Source organism: Balaenoptera borealis, assembly GCF_965194805.1.
Source record: "Balaenoptera borealis genome assembly, chromosome: 4".
In the NCBI taxonomy this organism is placed as follows: Eukaryota; Metazoa; Chordata; class Mammalia; order Artiodactyla; family Balaenopteridae; genus Balaenoptera; species Balaenoptera borealis.
In genome coordinates, this window is record NC_138861.1 from 113,938,139 (window position 1) to 113,956,025 (window position 17,887).

A 17,887-nucleotide genomic window follows, 5' to 3' on the forward strand; every position below is an offset into this window, starting at 1 on the left:
TTTTTGTAGAACACATAATCATCTTCATATAATAAGTGGAAAAAATATAAGAAAGGTATTAGAACTAATAACCAAGAGGTCAACCAAGCTGCTAGATTTAAGATAAACATAAGCAATTCCGGAGTGTATTTTCCCCTAGCAATGACCATTTAGTACACCTTACTTTCAAAGATTATCTTCACAATAGCAATAAAATTTATTTTAAAATATCAGAATACTCTGCTCAATGTTATGTGGCAGCCTGGATGGGAAGGGAGTCTGGGGGAGAATGGATACATGTATGTGTATGGCTGAGTCGCCTTGCTGTGCACCTGAAACTATCACAGCGTTGTTAATCAGCTATACTCCAATATAAAATAAAAAGTTAAAGTCATAAAAAAATGCATACATGCCAGGCCCTTAAGTAGAAAATTATAAAACTTTATTGACAAACATAAAAAGAAGACCAGAATAAATAGATATTTCATGTTCATGGAAAGGTTGGAAAGTTCCAGCATCGTAAAAATGCAAATTCTCTTTAATTTGTAAATTCAACGTAATTCCAACAAAAGTCAGAGTTTTTCAAGAAACCAGATACATTTATTCTAAAATTCCCACGAAGGAGAAAAGGTTAATACAGATGGCTATGACCATGTTGAAAGACAGATTGAAGCGTGGCTTTTACAGTGCTGGCTAAGGAGGCCCTTGGTTACCTGCTCCATGCTCCAGTGTGTCAAGAGCATCTTTGTTTGATTCTCTCCATCCTCGCATGGGCCCAGATAGTCCACCCAGAAAACGTAGTGTCTGGAAAAGGCCAGTGCCTCCAGGCTGGGGAGCCTACCTTGGGCAAGACTCCTGGGCAAGCTTTATTTTTTAACATCTTCACGAGCATCCAACTCCTGCAATGCATCAATTGGAGCAGTGATCACGCACCAGACAGCTTATACTTGTCCTGAACCAAATATAAAGTCCAGCTGGTGCCCTCCAGGTGGCCCTGGACAACCCTACAAGCCCCTGGACCACCTCTTTCCTGCCTGGGCAGGCAGCCACTGCTCCAGCCCTGAAGTCAGCCTGAAAGAGAATGGAAGAAGCTGGTCTGCATCATCACCCTTGGATTGTCAGTGGCTAAGATGCTGAAACTGGGGGGACGGGAGGTGCTGTCCCCAAGACCCTACAGAGTCCTGGACTCCCAGCACCAGAAGGTTCATGCTGTCCTTCTGTCTGGGTCACAGTCGCTGTGTGTCCCAGACCCAGGGTACCCTTCATCTGCAAAGACCTTTCCACCCACCTCACTTGCTGGAGAGCTGACTTCCTCCATCCACATGCCCACTGCACCCCAGAGAGACTTCTAGAGCCCCTGTCCCCCTGCATGACCACTGACTGTTGACTTAGCCCTTCTCTCCCAGGGGACTGTGTGCCCCTTCAGAGTGAGGACAATTGCTTTGTCCCAGTGTCCCCAGCACACCGCCCAATGCCTGTCACAGGACAGGTACTCTGTAAACATCTGGTAAGTTTACAGTTTAAGGTCACAGTATATCACCCCCCTCGTCCCTGCTTTGATTCTGACCCTTATGAACAGCAGGTGAGATATACAAGCAGAACTGTGACTCTTGGGCAGCCATTTCTTCTCTCTCTGGATCCCAATCTCTGTAATACAGGGCTGGTGGGAGTAGATGGCATTTAAGGTTCCTTCCATCCCTGGAGTCCCTCATCCCATAAGCACATGGTCTGCCACCTCCCGTGTGGCCGAATCAGGCTCCCTCCTCAGGGCCGCCCGCCCAGGTCAGGGAAACACAGCAAGTACGTGTTACAGCAGCATCTCAGCAGCGTGTGGTTGTAAGAGCTCCATGAGAGTGGCAGGTCTGAGTCTTATTTTCACCCTGACAGTGGCTCACTGAGGCCCTTCTTCCCCCTTCTGCCAAACGAGGGGAATGGCCTGGCTGGCCCGGGTCTAATAGTCGAGGATCTGAGACACAGATCTAAGCATCCAGGACAACATCCTGTCATTCTGTGATGCCCTTATTACAGTTCATGGTTCTGTACGGAATGTGACGACATTTTATGACGTGATTCTAGTTTACAATTGTTTAACGCCATTCTCAGGGTTTTTATGTTGGTGCTTCAGCCCTTAAAAGGCCTAAGTGCAATTTCTGTTGCTTTGGGGGGAAAATACACCTAAAACCTTAGCGGCTCAAAATACAACCATTTCATTATCTCATGTTCTGTAAGTTGACTGGGCTCATCGGGGCGGCCCTTCTGCTCCATGTGATGGCAGCTGGGACTGCAGCAGAATATCCAGATTCCCCAGGTGGCTCACTCTCACGGCTACTGGTTGGCGCTGGCTGTCACTGAGTGCTCAGCTGGGGCTCTTGAACAGAGCACCTTGTTTTTCCTTCTCGTGGCCTCTCCACAGGGCTTGGGCTCTGGCCAGGTTCTGAGAAGCAATGTGAGTAGAAACTGCCAGTTCCCTTAAAGCCTGGGTGTGTCTTACCAGAGCATCACTGCCTTCAAGGGCTGCAGAAACAAGATCCTTGTGGGGAGCAGCATGTGTGGGGAGGACAGGGGAATGAGTGGAGAAGGGGCTGCAGCTTTGGAGACCAGCTACTTAAGTCCGGACAACATCTAATTAAAGCATGTACTAAAAACCAAGTAACATGTTGGAGTCCAGTATTGGTACAAGTGCCATTTGTGAGCCAGAGGACTGGTGCTGTGTCATAGAACACTGTAACTTGGGCAGCATTAGTGCCTCTCTCTGAGCCTCAGTTTTGCTCTTCTGTAAAATGGGGGCATCGGTCTTGAGGGCATTGGAGTCATCTCCATCCCTAACTTTCTCTGCCCCTTGGTGCTCCTAGGTACTCCTTCCAGGACGAGGAGGACATGTTCATGGTGGTGGATCTACTGCTGGGAGGGGACCTACGTTATCACCTGCAACAGAATGTACATTTCACAGAGGGGGCCGTGAAGCTCTACATCTGCGAGCTGGCCCTGGCCCTGGAGTATCTGCAGAGGTATCACATCATCCACAGGTAACCAGGCTGCTGGAGGGATGCTGGGGGGTAGGGTGTGATGGGGGGGAGTCTGCAGCCATCGAGAGTATTTTCTCACTGACATTCTTTAGAAGTGGCAGTACATGGAGATCATAAAAAGCAGAACAGCTTTATTATTGCTTTTACCTTCTCTACCTACTCCCTTGTCACATGCATCGAGGTGGAACACTCCCACTGCCTGTGTAACCTCCTCTCTTGGTACCCCACTGCTTAGAGACGTGGCTGGTGGTTGGCCTTTGCTTCTCCATTCTGGTGTGTCTTTGGGAGGCTGGAATGTTCTGTCCCTCTAGCGTCAGGTTAGAAAAGTCACAGTGGCATGAGATGGGAATGTGAGGGATTCTACTCTATTCCTTTCCTTACTTTGAAATCAATGCTGTGCATCATGGAGGATTTCTTCCTCTTGGGAGGCTTCAGTGCTGGCTCTGGGCTTTGGATATAAGCTCTGAGTTTCTGCTGCTTCCTCAGGGCCTTTGCTTCTCCCCGCCTGTGCACAGCACCACCACATCCAACCTGGTGAGCAAGGCAAGTTTGACTGCAGAGGCAGGAGGCCAGCGAGAGGCTTCAGAAAGCAATGGTTTCATTAATAAAGTCTTCTCTCTGACCACAGAGGAGGGGGCCAGCGTGAGTAGCTCCAAATCTGTTCACCCATCGTCTTGCACCGTGCCTAGTGGATCTTCTTCTAACTTATACAGTTTTGGAGGACTTGGGAAAGACAAGAACTTGAGCTTCAGGGTAAAGACGGTAGATGAAACACACACACGTGCACACACACACTTACAGTTTCTCCTTTCTAAAATCTCCATAAAATGACAGTAAGGAGGGTTTGAAAAATGGTAAATTCACAAGGATGGGGAAAACTAAAGAGGAGACTATAGCAAAACATGGTGGGGAGGGGGATTAGAAAGAATATGTAGAGTAGTAAATGGCTTAGGATGCCAGAAACTGAATTTTGAGTTGTCCCTGGGAAGAACCATGAATTGATAGGCACTAAAGAATCCCCCGCAAGGCTCAGGAATGGACAGTCATCAGTATCGATGGAAAGAGGAAGAGGGGGTAAAAGAGAGGCTAAAATGAGGTTCATTGTTTGAAAGCCTTGTAAGATGTATTGAGAACCCCCAATCTGCTTACCCATCCTGAATAACTGGATGGCTGTCCCTTCCTCTTCCAAGCGGAAGACTGAAGGTTTGTTCCCTCAAGAGAGTAAAATAGAGAGTGTCTGGACTGAAAGACATCAAGCCTCTTGAGTTGGGATATGGTACTGAAAATAGCACGACTAAGTAGACGCATCCATACCAGATGCTCAGATAACACACCCTCCCCACTTCCAGCTGGGCTCAGGCCTTCCTCCTCCAGGCTGGACACCTGGATGATTTCAGTGGGGGTTTGGCTGAGCCAAGAGGAAAGAGATTTAGACATCAGAAGTTCCCCAAGATCCTTGGAGTGTAGTTCAGGGTCAGCAAGCCCTGCTCATTTGTTATAAGCTCCCAACTAAGTTAGTGACAACTAAAGATTATCAGACATCCAGAGAAATCTTCTAACATGAATAGTGAGAGCCACGCAGTCAAATGGAAAAAGAAAAAAAGCTTGGAATAAACAGAGGCTCTGCCAGGAGAAGACACTATCAGAAGAACTATGGTCAGTATTTTCAGCGGGATGAAAAGATTTTTGCAATTGTGAAATAAGAAGTACTGTGTGTATTTAAAATTCAAAAGACAGACATCAGATCAGAGCTCTTATAAATTAAAAATATGAATGTAGAAATGAAAAATTCAAAAGATAAATGTTTGGAAGATAAAGCTTGAAGATATCCTATGCACAGTAGAATAAAAAGACAAAAAGAAAATATAAGAAAGTTAGAGGACCAGTACAGTAAGTTCAATATCAGAGAGAGAGAGAAGGAAGGAAGAAGGAGAGAGAGAGAGAAAGGAAGGGAGGGAGGGAGGGAGGGAGGGAGGAAGGAAGGAAGGAAGGAAGGGAGGAAGGAAGGAAGGAAGGGAGGGAGGGAAGAAAGAAAAGTGAGAAAACATAAACATAGGGCAAGAAATCATCAATGAAATAAAGAAAATCTCTTGGACCTGAAATATATGAATTTCCAGACTGAAGGGTCCACCAAGGATACAGTGACTAGAAACAGACATACATCAAAACAAACTTTGGATCCAGTAAGCTCGCACTGTAGAACAATAGTTTGGGATTATCAAACACCAGAAGGCAGTGGAAACGTGCTTATCAATCAAATGTGAGATGTACGTTTTCACAAGTTCGAGGTCTCAAAAAATATACTTCTCATATACCTTTTCTCAAGTAGCTGTTAGAAAATGACACGGACTCCACTAAAATGAAGGACTAAATCAAGGAGGAAGAAATGGAATACGGAAAGCTGGAGCTCCAGCAAAGAAGAGAGAGGCAAAGGAAATCTTCCGGATGATGGGTGGGTCAAGGATGTCAGCTGTGCCTGCAGTGTAGACCATGACCAGTTCTGATTGGAGTCAGATCAGAAGTCCCTGGGAGAGACTTCTTCAGGAAGAGTGAGCTGATAGAATTCCTAAGACATCTGGCTGCCTTGAGATATTTATTTATTTGGCAAAGAATCTGAAGTTGAATAAATGCGAAGTTCAGGGAAAAAACTCAGCAATAAATAGAAGATAATTTTTAACTCCAGGGAATGAAAGTGTTGGACAGGACATTGCATATCATACAATTTACTACATGAATCATCTCTGCGTAGCATGCTTAATCATAATCACCTAACCCCTAAAAATTGACCTAACCAAAAATACAATAATACCCCATGAGGGGAAGTGAGGAAATGGGAAGATGAGTGTGCCTTGTGGGGACACACGAAGGAAAGACTCCTACATACTCGTCTTCCATAGTGGGAAGCCAGCAGATGGAGCCGGAAATTGAAAAGTCAAGGAGTCCTGTACAGCGGTCATTTCAAGATAAGGAGCTAAATACCAAAATTATAGCCTGGGAGAGATAAATGGATGGAGAGGGAAAAATCAGGGAGAAAGTGATAGGGATTGTTGCTATATTGTAACAAAACTTTCCGCACAATTTGATTCTTGGAACTGTTCCCCTGTATAATTTTGACACAAATAGTAACAAACATAACAAAATGCAAATGAAGACGAGGAAGGAGGGGAAGGAGAGGTCGAAAGAGGAGGAAGGGGAGGAGGAGGAAGTGTAGTCGTTCCAGTGGTAACAGTAGTAGTAGTAGTAATAGTAGCAGCAGCAGCCCTGGTCGAATAGGAGTAAAGGGACTGTTCAGTGTAACGCAGAGTATTTCCTGAGGTCCATTGTTCATTCACACAGTCATTGACTAGCTTTTGCCCACAGGCATTCCTGCTGTGGAATCTGGGTTTATAAGCACTGTGCTATATTTGTTAAGGAAGGTCACCCTATACCAGAGTAGCCTCTGTGGGCTGGCTGGGCTTCTTTGAAGGCAATGAAAGGAGCGAGTTCTTTACCAACCTATTGTACAAGTGTCATTCACCCATTATCACAGTCCTTCCTCCGCTAGTGTGTAATAGATGATCTATTTGCCTACATCCCCCCAGACACTGAGTCATGTGGACCTTGGTGAGACAGATGCCAACATCCCAGAGCAGAGCTGACGATAGACCAGGCGGAAAATGGAACTGTCACAGAAGAGCATGGTGGTTTGGAACCATTTCATTGTATTTCAACAAATGTTTTTATGTTGCTCTATGTGGGGTCATCTGCCCTCAGATTCCAGATCTACCTGAGAGAAAAGGAGCTATCCAACAATGTAAGGACATTTTTAACAATCCACTAAAAGTAAGTGGAATTACCTTACCATTTCTAAACTTACAGACTTGGCAGAGATTTGAGTCAGGGTTTTTTTCCCCCTCCCATATGGTTCAATAAATCTCTTTTTCATTGTGTATGTATGTACAGACTTGAAATTATGTGTGTCTGTACACATTGTGCATAGGGATATAGGATAATGTTGTGCAATGTTTTGTATTCATTCAACAGCTGAATATGTAAGTCCCCTACTGCATATGTACAAGACACTGTCAATGCCATATTTTATACAGACTGATGAATGTTGCTTCTTTCCAAGTAGCCACACTTGCAAGTGGTAGAATCATTCCACAAATGCAAGCCTGAGTTGAATTGCCAAGAATTTCTATCTTCCATCTTGGTGGACTCAGACATGTGACTTAGCTTTTTGGACTTCCATTTCCTAATCTGTAAAATGGGCCTGATGACACCTACTTCACAAATTCCATGAGATGCAAATTCCATGAGAAAAAGTTCATAAAGGATTTAACTGTGCCTGGGGTCTTTTAGGTGCCTCATCCCTCTTTCTTTCATCTGGGGGAATTGATTTTGAAACCAAGTGTTCATTTATACTTAGTGGTGACAAATCTCCATCCTTTGAGGATGATGTAGATCTAAGTCATTTCAGAGTATAACCCAGTAAGTTTGAAAGTGCATAAGCAGGAAAATACCATTGTGGGTTCAAAATAAATCATTGTCTTAAAACAATTAGAAGATTTACTTTTTAGAGCACTTGAGTTGGCCCTTCATTCTTTCAAAACACCCTGGGCCAAGAAGTGTGCCAGCCCCGGGAAGAAAATGATGGGTGGGACCCTTTGCCTGCACCTGAGCAGATTCCCCGGGTCGAAGAGACAACCACTCTAGAGGCCAAATTACTGCAGTCCGAGGGAGAGAGGGGACCCAGGACAGGACACCACACAGTGGCGGGTGGGACCTCTGAGGAGGGCACCCAGCCCAGACTGAGGTGGGGGGCAGAGCAGGGGGCACAGAGGAGGCTGGCAAGGCTTCCTCTGGGACACGCAAATGTGATTTGTAGGACAAATAGACATTAGCCCAGAGAAGAGGAACGCTGGAGGCACTGGGCAGACAGGCTCCTACTGAGAGGCCTGGGTGGGCAGAGCCTGAGCTGGTCAGCTCGGCGGGGAGCACTTCCTGAGGCTCCGGCTGGTGTCAGTCATTGATGGGTTGAAGCTTGGGAGTGATGTGATCCAACTGGTAATCGAGAATGACGTTCACTGAAGGCACCTCCCCGGGGTGCTCTTCAGCCAGAGCTGGTTACTGGACTAGGTACCCAGAAGGGCCAGGTCATACAAAAGCAGATGACTAACAACAGCAACAGTGAATCAAGTTTATTAAGCTCTTGTGTGTCAGCACTACTTTAAACTATATATATATATATACACACACACATACATACACGCATGTGTATGTGTGTGTTTGCATATGTGTGTGCATATATATGCATATGTGTGTATATTCATATACATACAAATATCATCTCATTTAATTCTCACATCAATCAAATGGGCTAGGTACTAGGATTATCCTAATTTTTCAGAGCAATTGGGTGATTTGCACTCTGGCACACAGCTGGCAGGTCATGGAACCAGGTTTCAAACCAAGACACTCTGACCCCAGATCCCATGCTGATGAGCACATGCTATCCTGGCTTTCTGCATTGAACTGTTTATAAAACACTTATATGAGTGAGGGTGCTTGCACATCTGAACATAAAAATATGCATGGATGGATCTCATCGACTCCTCACAACCGCCCCTGAGGAAGGCTCTTCCAGCAGTGCCCATGAAGCAGGGAGGGCTTCTGGTGGTGACGCCCCTAGCCTGAGGTCACCCCTGACTCACTGCCCGGCACAGAGGAAGTGCTCCATTAACTACATATTGAATCAATGAAGAAGTACTAAAGAAAGAAGTGAAAGACACGCCTTACTTGAAATTACTTGAAAATACAAGTTCAAATTCAATAAGTCACTACCCAAATCTTGCACTGCTTCCTGTAACTTTTCTGCCCAAATATCCCTTGATATCTGAGGAGTCAGCCTTTTGAAAACTTCTGGTGGGGCCCAAAGTAGCCAGGCACAAGCATGAAATTCCTTTGAAATCTCATGTTTGATGTTAAAAATTTCTCCAAGTTCCACTGCAATATGTAGTCATAATTCTTTTGATACATAAAGTAGTGCTTTGAAGAACTACCTTTCATCAGAAAAATAAAGGAAATGAACAATAAAGGCTTCTTGGAGTCTCCTTGGTCAGTGGCAGGTGCTGTTGCATTACATCTATCAATTTGGGGGAGATGAGCAGATTTGAAGAGAGCTCCTGGCTCAGGTGAGGTTCAAGACACCAGTAATTCTCTCCCTTGTCTTTTATTTTTAGATCCAATCCAATCACATAAATATGAGCCTGTAAACAGCAAGCTTGTTCACTGTTTTGAACAGAGCAGTGATCTAAATGCTAATCGAAGTGGGTTTGGGGCAACATTTTCAAACTTCTTTTGAAGAAAAATTTTCACCAGTGAGGTTACTTCTACCAAACTGTGGTCTGAAAATTCCTGAAAGTCCTAGGGCAGTGTCCTTTACTCCCTTGGGAAAATCTCTCGATGAAGTCTGATTATTTATATAGTGCATTTTATTTTGCTTCCAGCCCTGAACCTGCATCACATGCAGATTAACTCATAGTCTCAAAGGTTTGTAATCCCAGTGGTCCTTCACTTCATCAGACTCACAGGCTTCCTTTCCAGGGCAGAAATCTCATCAGATATATGAGAAGCATCTTCAGCTTTGCCTTGGAGTTGTTTATTGAAAGTATTCAGCCTTGAGAAAATATCTACTTAATAGGTCAAATATTTGTGAAGCCCTCTCTATCATTAAAGCTAATTATAAATTTTATTTGAGGGCTTCTTTATGGGCTTTGTCAGAAATCTTTTTCTTTTCCTTTTTATCTTTAGGAAAAATAATAGTTCAATCCTGAAACACTAGCAAGCACCTTTCTTTAAACTAGCATTATCTTTGAGAAGAGCAAGCTTTTCAAAGCCACTTCTCATTTCTACAAATTGTCTAGAAAATAAGTATACAAATGCTAAGTTATATAAAGTTTATCATTTTGTTACCGAGTTCAAGTGCATACTGCTCACCACACAACAGGCTAATAAATCGAGAGATGAGTTGTGGAGGCAAGGAAGAGTGACTTTATTAGGAAAACAAGCAGACTGAGAAGATGGTGGACTCGTGTCCCAAAGAACCATCTTGCCTGAGTTAGAATTCAGGCTTCTTTTATACTAAAAGGGGAGGGAATAAAGCCAAACTTTTCCTGGTTCTGGTCAGCCTCTGGAGGGGATGTGTTCATTTTCTCCTTGCTGCTGTCATTCATAGGTGGGCCTGGTCAGGATGTTTCCTGTGAGCTAAACAAAGGTATTTTAGCTTAATGCCCATTACCTGGGAGGCAGGGTTCCCAGAGATGGACCATTATGCATACTTTAACATCCCTTTAGTGAGTAACCTGTAGTAGAATACAAAGTTCTTCCCTATTACAAGTTTTTGTCACTTTATTGAATAAACTGAGAAAGTAAAGAAGTAAAATTTTTTTTTTGCTATGGGTTTTGTTAGCGTTAAGTCCAGGTCTTATTTTTTAATAGAGAGTATGTGTATGTGTTATAAAGTTCAAAAGATTAAAAAGTGTGCAAGTGAAAAATAATTCTCCCATTATTTTGAGGATTTTCACTTATTTACAGCATATGCTTCAAACTTCCGCTTTGAATTCACCATTCATATTCCCTGTGGACAACTTAATTTAAAAATATTGACAGGTAAAAAGTAAATGAAGCACGTGCATACACACACACGAGATTTTTGGCATTGTGTGTCTTTGGGTGGGAATAGTATGAGAAGGAGATTACTTACTAGGGCAGGGCTTGGAACTGAGCTTTGTTCATATTTATGTACAGTAAGAATTTAAATGCAGTGGATCATCCCCATATTTGAAATCTGTGATTGGTAGGTAACAAAATAGAAATCATTGTTTGTAAGATGCTACACCCATGATGGAGATAAAGATTTGCTGAGCACTTTGCTTGTGCCAGGCTCTGTTTTAAGTACTTTGCAGGTATGATCTCACCTAATCCCAACACCAGCCAACAGAGGTGGGGCCCATTATCAGCCCCATTTTACAGGTGGGAACATTGAGTCTCATAGGGAATAAATTACTCGCCTGGGAGCAAACACTAAGTGGACGCCTCAAGTCACCAAGCTCTTCCTGTCTCTATACTGATAATAAGTGGCAGTCAAGTTCTCTAATCATATTTACACATAGAATCTTTCTATTACCCAGGCTTTTGCGAAGGAAAAATCATGTGACTGACTCTCAGGAAAAGGTGATACCTTTTGCTGTTGTGTTCACATACAAATATAACTCTACTTTTTGTGGCAATATTCAACCTCCTCCGTCCCTGAAGCCCTTGGCATTGCCAGATGAGTTGCTCATTATCTTGTGGGGCAGCATCAGTTTTCAGCTTGCGTTGCACGAACTGATGGGGCTAGCGTTCCTGTCCTTACTTTGGAATGCTTGTGTGTTTATGATTTTTTTTTTTTTTTTTTTGGTAAATAGACTCACTCCCTTATGCTTGTGCCTCCTGAACTCTGGAAAGAGAAACTGTCTTTATTCCTGATAATTTGGCAACATGGCCTACATGCATTTCCCAGGGAACTGTGTGCAGAGTGAGGTGGGGTGTTGGTTTTCAGTGGCCGATATCAGTTTATTGGAAAATCAAATGCCTCTAAGCTGTAGGGACAGGGATTGTGCCGAGGGGTGAAATATGACCGGGCTGCTAATCCCACGTCATCTTTGGCAAAGGCTTGTCCCTCATGTAATGGCAGTGGAAGTGAACCATTTCCTAACCCGTGGCTTCAGTGGCTTTGGCTGAGTCTTGGGCAGTAGCCTGCTCTCTCTGGCTCCCAGTTTGGGTCCCATTTGATGACCAGTGGAATTTGTAAACAAACAATCCCAACCTCTGACCAAAGTGGTGGGACACAGGAAATGAGATTGTGAAGAGGAGAAACCAGACTCCGTACCTGACAGTAGGGGAGGGGTCAAGGGCATCTCCTGCTTGTAGGCAGGGTCCTGGCCCACCACTCCCATTGTAAGGAGTAGTGCTGAGAGTTCCCACATCGTGGTCCAGCCGCAGGAGACCTTGAGTAAGTCCATTACGTCTCTGACTTGAGTCTGCTTCTCCGTTAACAAGAGGAGCGATCGCCCACAGAATGACGTGATGCAGGTGAAGTGTCAGGCACACATGAAGTATTCAGCAAGCGTAGCTCCTTGTTTTCGGGAGCAAAGAGCAGGAAGGCACGGTGGTGAAAAGCCTGGATTCCGCTAAGATAGAGGAGGCTTCCGTGCTGTGAGCTCAGGCACAGCATCTAATTGCTCTGAAGCTCTGGTTTATCACCTGTAGACAAAAATGGTGGTGGACAGAAAAATGCCCTCCCCACAAGATGTCCACATCCTAATTACTGAACCCTGTGAACATGTTATGTTCCATGGCAAAGGGGAATTAAGGGTGCCAGTGGATGAAGGTTGCTCATCTGCTGTCCTTGAGATGGGGAGATTGCCCTGGATTATCCAGGTGGCCCAATGGAATCACAAGGCTCTTTAAAAGTGGAAGAGCAGGCACAAGAAGAGGTCAGAGGGATGTAGTGTGAGAAGGACTCAACTCTCAATCCATTCTTTTCTGGCCTTGATGATGGGGAAAGGGGCCATGAGCGAGGAAAGGCAGGCGGCCTCTAGAAGCTGGGAAAAGGAAGGAAACAGATTCTCCCCAAGAGCCTCCAGAAGGAAAGCAGCCCTGCTGAAACCTTGACTTTCCATCAGACCTCTGACTGGCATACAAAATGTAAGGTAATAAATTTTGTCATTTTAAGTCACTAAGTTTGTGGTCATTTGTTACAGTAGCTGCAGGAAACTAATACTCTACTATACTGGGGTGTTGAAAGAACAAACTGAAATAATGTGTGTTGCATGTTTCAACTTAGTACCTAGTAAGTGTTCAATAAATGTGATCTTCTGTGACAAAGGTTACTGATGATGGTGATGATGATGATGGTGGTGATGATATTGATGATGATGATGATGATGATGGTGTGAGGATGAAGATCATGATGAAGATGAAGAAGGTGATGATGATATTTGAGGGCCTTATTCTTGCCCATCTCTCCAGCCTCATCTCTTGCATCCCCCTCCTCTGGTTCCGCCCATAGACCTTTGCAGTCCACTTGTCCCAGACTCTGCTTTTCTCCCAAGTTCATGCTGCCTTCCACCTCTGTTTTTCCTTTGCGTGATGATCTCTCTTTAAGAAATGCTTTTACTTACCCTATCCACCTGTTTATCTTATTCCCATCTGTTAGAACTCACAATGGAATTCTGAAGGCCACAGGGCAGGGTTTCTCCATATCAACACTGTTGATATTTTGGTCCAGATAATTCTTTGTGGTGGGAACCGTCCTGTGTACTGGAGGATATTTAGCTGCATCCCTGTCTTCTACCCGCTAAATGCTTAGAGCCCTACCTCTCCTTCCCCGCCAAGTTATGACAATCAAAGATGTCCCCAGACATTGTCAGATGTGCCTTGGAAGGCAACATCATCCCTGGATGAGAATTACTGCATTAGGGGATATCATCCTTGAGCCCTGCCCCAAACCAACAGCTTTGCAAACACACGGCTTCCCTGAGGAATGCAACCGTATGGAAAACCTGAATACCACTTTATTTATAGCTGGGCTTGGGCCCCAAACCTCAGAATAAGGCATTTCTAGGAGCAGAGCCGGACGCTGTGGAGCATGATCCCACTGAGCTAATTAGGACTCAGCGCCTTCACACCAGAGGCCAGGAGGCTGCATCTCCCTAGTGCCCAGGAGGATGCCTCAGAAATAGGCGGGCAATAGGGATGGTTGCATCCGTGGCAAGTGCTGAGCAGACTCACACCCCACATGGGCCCGGGCCGGCCACACCCCTGGACGGGAAGAGGTGGTCAGTCATGGAAGAGGTCTTCTGTAGGGCTTCATCTCTGACCACAAGGAAGGGAGAAACAGGAGGGAGTGAGCCCCACCCCTGCACTCACCTTTCAGCACACAGTGGCCCAGCACCTAAGAAAAGAGGCCCTAACCCATACCTGGAATCCAGCCTCTCAGAATAATGGTCTGAGGAGAAGTGAGGAAAAGAGGGATATCAGGAGTTGGTGTTGAGCATGTTCTACAACATCACATTAGTTTCCTGTGGCTGCTGCAACAAAGTACGAAAAGCTTGGAGGCCTGAAGCAACAGAAATTTATTTTCTCCCGGTTCTGGAGGCTAGAAGTCCACAATCAAGGTGTCAGCAGGGTCAGGTTCTCTCTGAAGTCTCTAGGGGAGGATCCTTCCTTATCTGCTGATAGTTTCTTCTGATGGCTCCTGGCGTTCCTTGGCTTCTAGCAGCATCACTCCAATCTCCGCCTCCATCTTCGTGTGACCTTTTCGTCCCTGCCTCTCCATGTCTCAAATCCCCCTCTCCTTTTCCTTTAAAGGACAACAGTACTAGGATTTAGGGCCTACCTTAAACCAGGATGAGCTCATCTCTAGATACTTAATTTCATTTTATCTTCAAAGACCCTATTTCCAAATAAGGTCACATTCACAGACACGGAGGGTTAGGATTTAGACATATTTTTTTGGAGGACACAGTGTAACTCACTACGATCATGTTCCAGCTCCAAGGTCACTCCTGTGTGAAGACTCCCGACTGCTCCAAGGAGCTGGGTGGTTCCTCCTTTGGGCATCCTCTTCACACTTCAAGGGGGACCTCCCTCCACTTGTTTATTGTGTTCAGGAGACCTCCAAAACTATACACTCCTCCAGAAGATGCTTTCAGAATTATCTATCTCCTGGTTACTTATTTTAGGTCCTGGCACATAGTAAGTGTTTAATAAATGTTTATGCCTTACCAGCACTTTTTACAATAGCCAAGACATGGAAACCACCTAAATGTCCATCGACAGATGAATGGATAAAGTAGATGTAGCACATATATACAATGGAATATTACTCAGCCATAAAAAAGAATGAAGTAAAAAAAAAAGAATGAAGTAATGCTATTTGCAGCAACATGGATGGACCTAGAGATTATCATACTAAGGGAAGTAAGCCAGACAGAGAAAGACAAATATATGATGTCACATATGTGGAATCTAAAATATGACACAAGTGAAATTATCTACAAAACAGAAACAGACTCACAGACATAGAGAACAGACTTGTTGTTGCCAAGAGGAAGTGGGGGGCAGGGGAGGGTTGGATTGGGAGTTTGGGACTAGCAGATGCAAATTATTATATATAGAATGGATAAACAACAAGGTCGTACTGTTTAGCACAGGGAACTATATTCAATATCCTATGGTAAACCGTAATGGAAAAGAATTTTTAAAAAAGAAAAAAAATAAATGTTTATGCCTTAAATGAATGATTGAGGCCTAAGAAATAGAAAGGATTTGTCCAGGTAGTGAGATATATCTGCCCTGGCAGGCTTTGAAGTAAACCAAATCTCAGGATCACATTCATTCAGTTAGTAAATGTTTAACTGGCACTTACTGTGTGCCAGACAGCACAGCAGAAACCGTGATACATAAATACTTGGTCCCTTTCTTCAAAACCCAAAATCTTCTTAAGTATGCATTGAGCACCTACTGTGTGCCTACCACTGGGCTCACAGTCGGCCTAGAGAGACAGACATGTAATGGCCATCTCAGCTGGGGTGGGAAGTGCTTGGTTCAAGCACATTCAAAGTGCTACAGAACACGGAGGAGCCAGGATAAAATTTGGCTTCAAGGAGCATTCAGGCTTTGGGGAGATGATGGCATCTAGGTTGGATTTTACTTTTGGGGGAGAAGGGAGTACTTCCTAAGACAAAGCATTCTAGAAAAATAATTTCTGGGCAGTCTGAATATGTATTTGCTGGTGGCAATAGAAATTGTTACAACACTTTTGAAAAGATATTTGGCAATAAGAATCAAGTACTTTAAAAATATTTATACACTTTGACCCACTGATTTCACTTCTTGGAATATATTATAAGTCTCCAGTCTGGCCTGCCTAAAGAGTTCTAAGTGTGAGCATCTTTATTACAACATTGCTTATGATAACCAATAATTTTGAAATAACCCAAGGGAAAGAAATCAGCTTAGTAAACTGTATACCTACTGTTGAGAGACTTGAGACTATGACACACCCACATATATAGGGCTTACTATGAAAATCCTGCAATATTAAAAGGGGTTATTTTCATGATCTTGAAAGAAAATTATAGCTTTTAAAATTATATAAACTATGTAAAATTCTTTACATAGTCTTTACATGACTATGTAAAGAAATGTCTGCTTATTAAACAAACAAAAAATCCCTCAGCTTTCCACTGCACTAGGTTGAAGGGAGATTTTTCTTTCCTTCTTTTTCTTATTTTGAAATTTTCTTTAATAAGCATGTCATCCTTTTAATGAAGAAAATCAAAGCATAGCTTTCTCTCTAAAAGGAAGGTGTTTATCAAACATGAACTTTATTTTTTGTTAATTTTTATTTTTTATAATAGCAATGTTTTATTTATGGCTGCATCAGTAATCATATGTATATTCAGATACACAGTTTAGTATTTTTCTACAGAAATTAGCGTATTTTAGTACCAATTAAATTATCTTGTGTTTCCCTTATATATTTTTTCTAGATCCTTACTGAAAACTACACAATTGGGATGGGGAGGTGAGTACCTTAGAAAAGCAAATACATTTGATAAAAATTCAGAGCTGTTGAAATCACTTTAACATCATCCTAAATTTTGGTGCTTTACACTTAGACTTACAATTAGTCTATCAGACATGAGCTTGAGATTGGAATACCTGGATTGGAATCGTAACACCACCGCTTAAGCCAAATGTGAGAGCTCAGAAAAGTTCATCTCATCATTCCTCAGTTTTGTCATCCTTAAAATGGGCTCATGTGAGAATGGGACGAAATTTTCCATGAATTCTCATAGCATAATGCCTGCTTCACACATACTAAGCCTTCGGTGAGATCCATAGTAAAATAATAATAATTAATAAACACAGAATAAAACCGATATGACCTATTTTTATATCCTAAATATCCTCCCCACCCCCTCTGGCAACACTGTGCTGAAAATAAACTGCCAATTCTCATCAGATTAAAGAAGAAACACTTCATCAATTCTTCTTCACTATCCTGTGGGACCAGGGTCAGAGAAACAAGATAGAAATTTTAAGATGGGAAAAAAAATTGAAGACATGCAGAAGTGTCATTTAAGATGGAAATTCCTATTTAATTTCAGGAGTAACTTTGTTATTTCTAAGCACAAAGCTTGGTTTCCCTTCTGTTATAGGCCAGCATTTTGAGAATTTATGACTTTGTGATGATAAAAAAAAAAAATGAGATACAAGAGAATCCAATTTATTCCTTAAAGGGATTGCTCCATCTCTGGGGTATAAATTGCTCCTGCAATTGGGTGGCAAGCATTTATGTTAGATAATAAATTTTAGAAATAAGGACTTGGATCTCAACTTAATGTCAAAGAAACTGGAATGAAATCTGGGAGCAGAATTTGAAAGCAGAGAATAAACCTCTGAAAGAATCCAATAAATTAGAGGCTGTTTTACAGAAGATGTTCAAAAGCAAGACAATGAATGCAGTGTCAGGAAATCAGGTCAGCATTTTTGGAAGTGTCAGCATGCAGTGAGAACACAAAGATTTCTGAACTTTGTTCCCATGCTGTTCCCTATGGCTCTAAATCCCTTTCCCAAGTAGAAGCCTTCATTCATTCATGCAGTCATTCAATAAACAACAATGGACAAGTTTCAAAGCTTGGGCATTAAGGAGAGATGCATTAAGACAACAAAACTACCCTCAGGAAGCCTCAATCCTTGTGGGAGGAGCACATTGGTTATTAATAATAATAGCTACCATATATGGTGCTCTACATAACCATATACATATATACACACAGTTACAGATA

General features: G+C 43.1%; 1 protein-coding gene across 3 annotated transcripts in view; it reads left to right on the plus strand.

Moving 5' to 3' along the window:
• Positions 1-17,887, plus strand: part of STK32B (serine/threonine kinase 32B) — a 342,757-nt gene that overhangs the window by 221,442 nt on the left and 103,428 nt on the right. For all 3 annotated transcript variants that reach the window (XM_082389996.1, XM_082389998.1, XM_082389997.1), the window contains exon 4: positions 2,832-3,005. In XM_082389996.1, the coding sequence (XP_082246122.1) occupies positions 2,832-3,005 (174 nt within the window). The remainder of the gene's footprint in view (positions 1-2,831; positions 3,006-17,887) is intronic.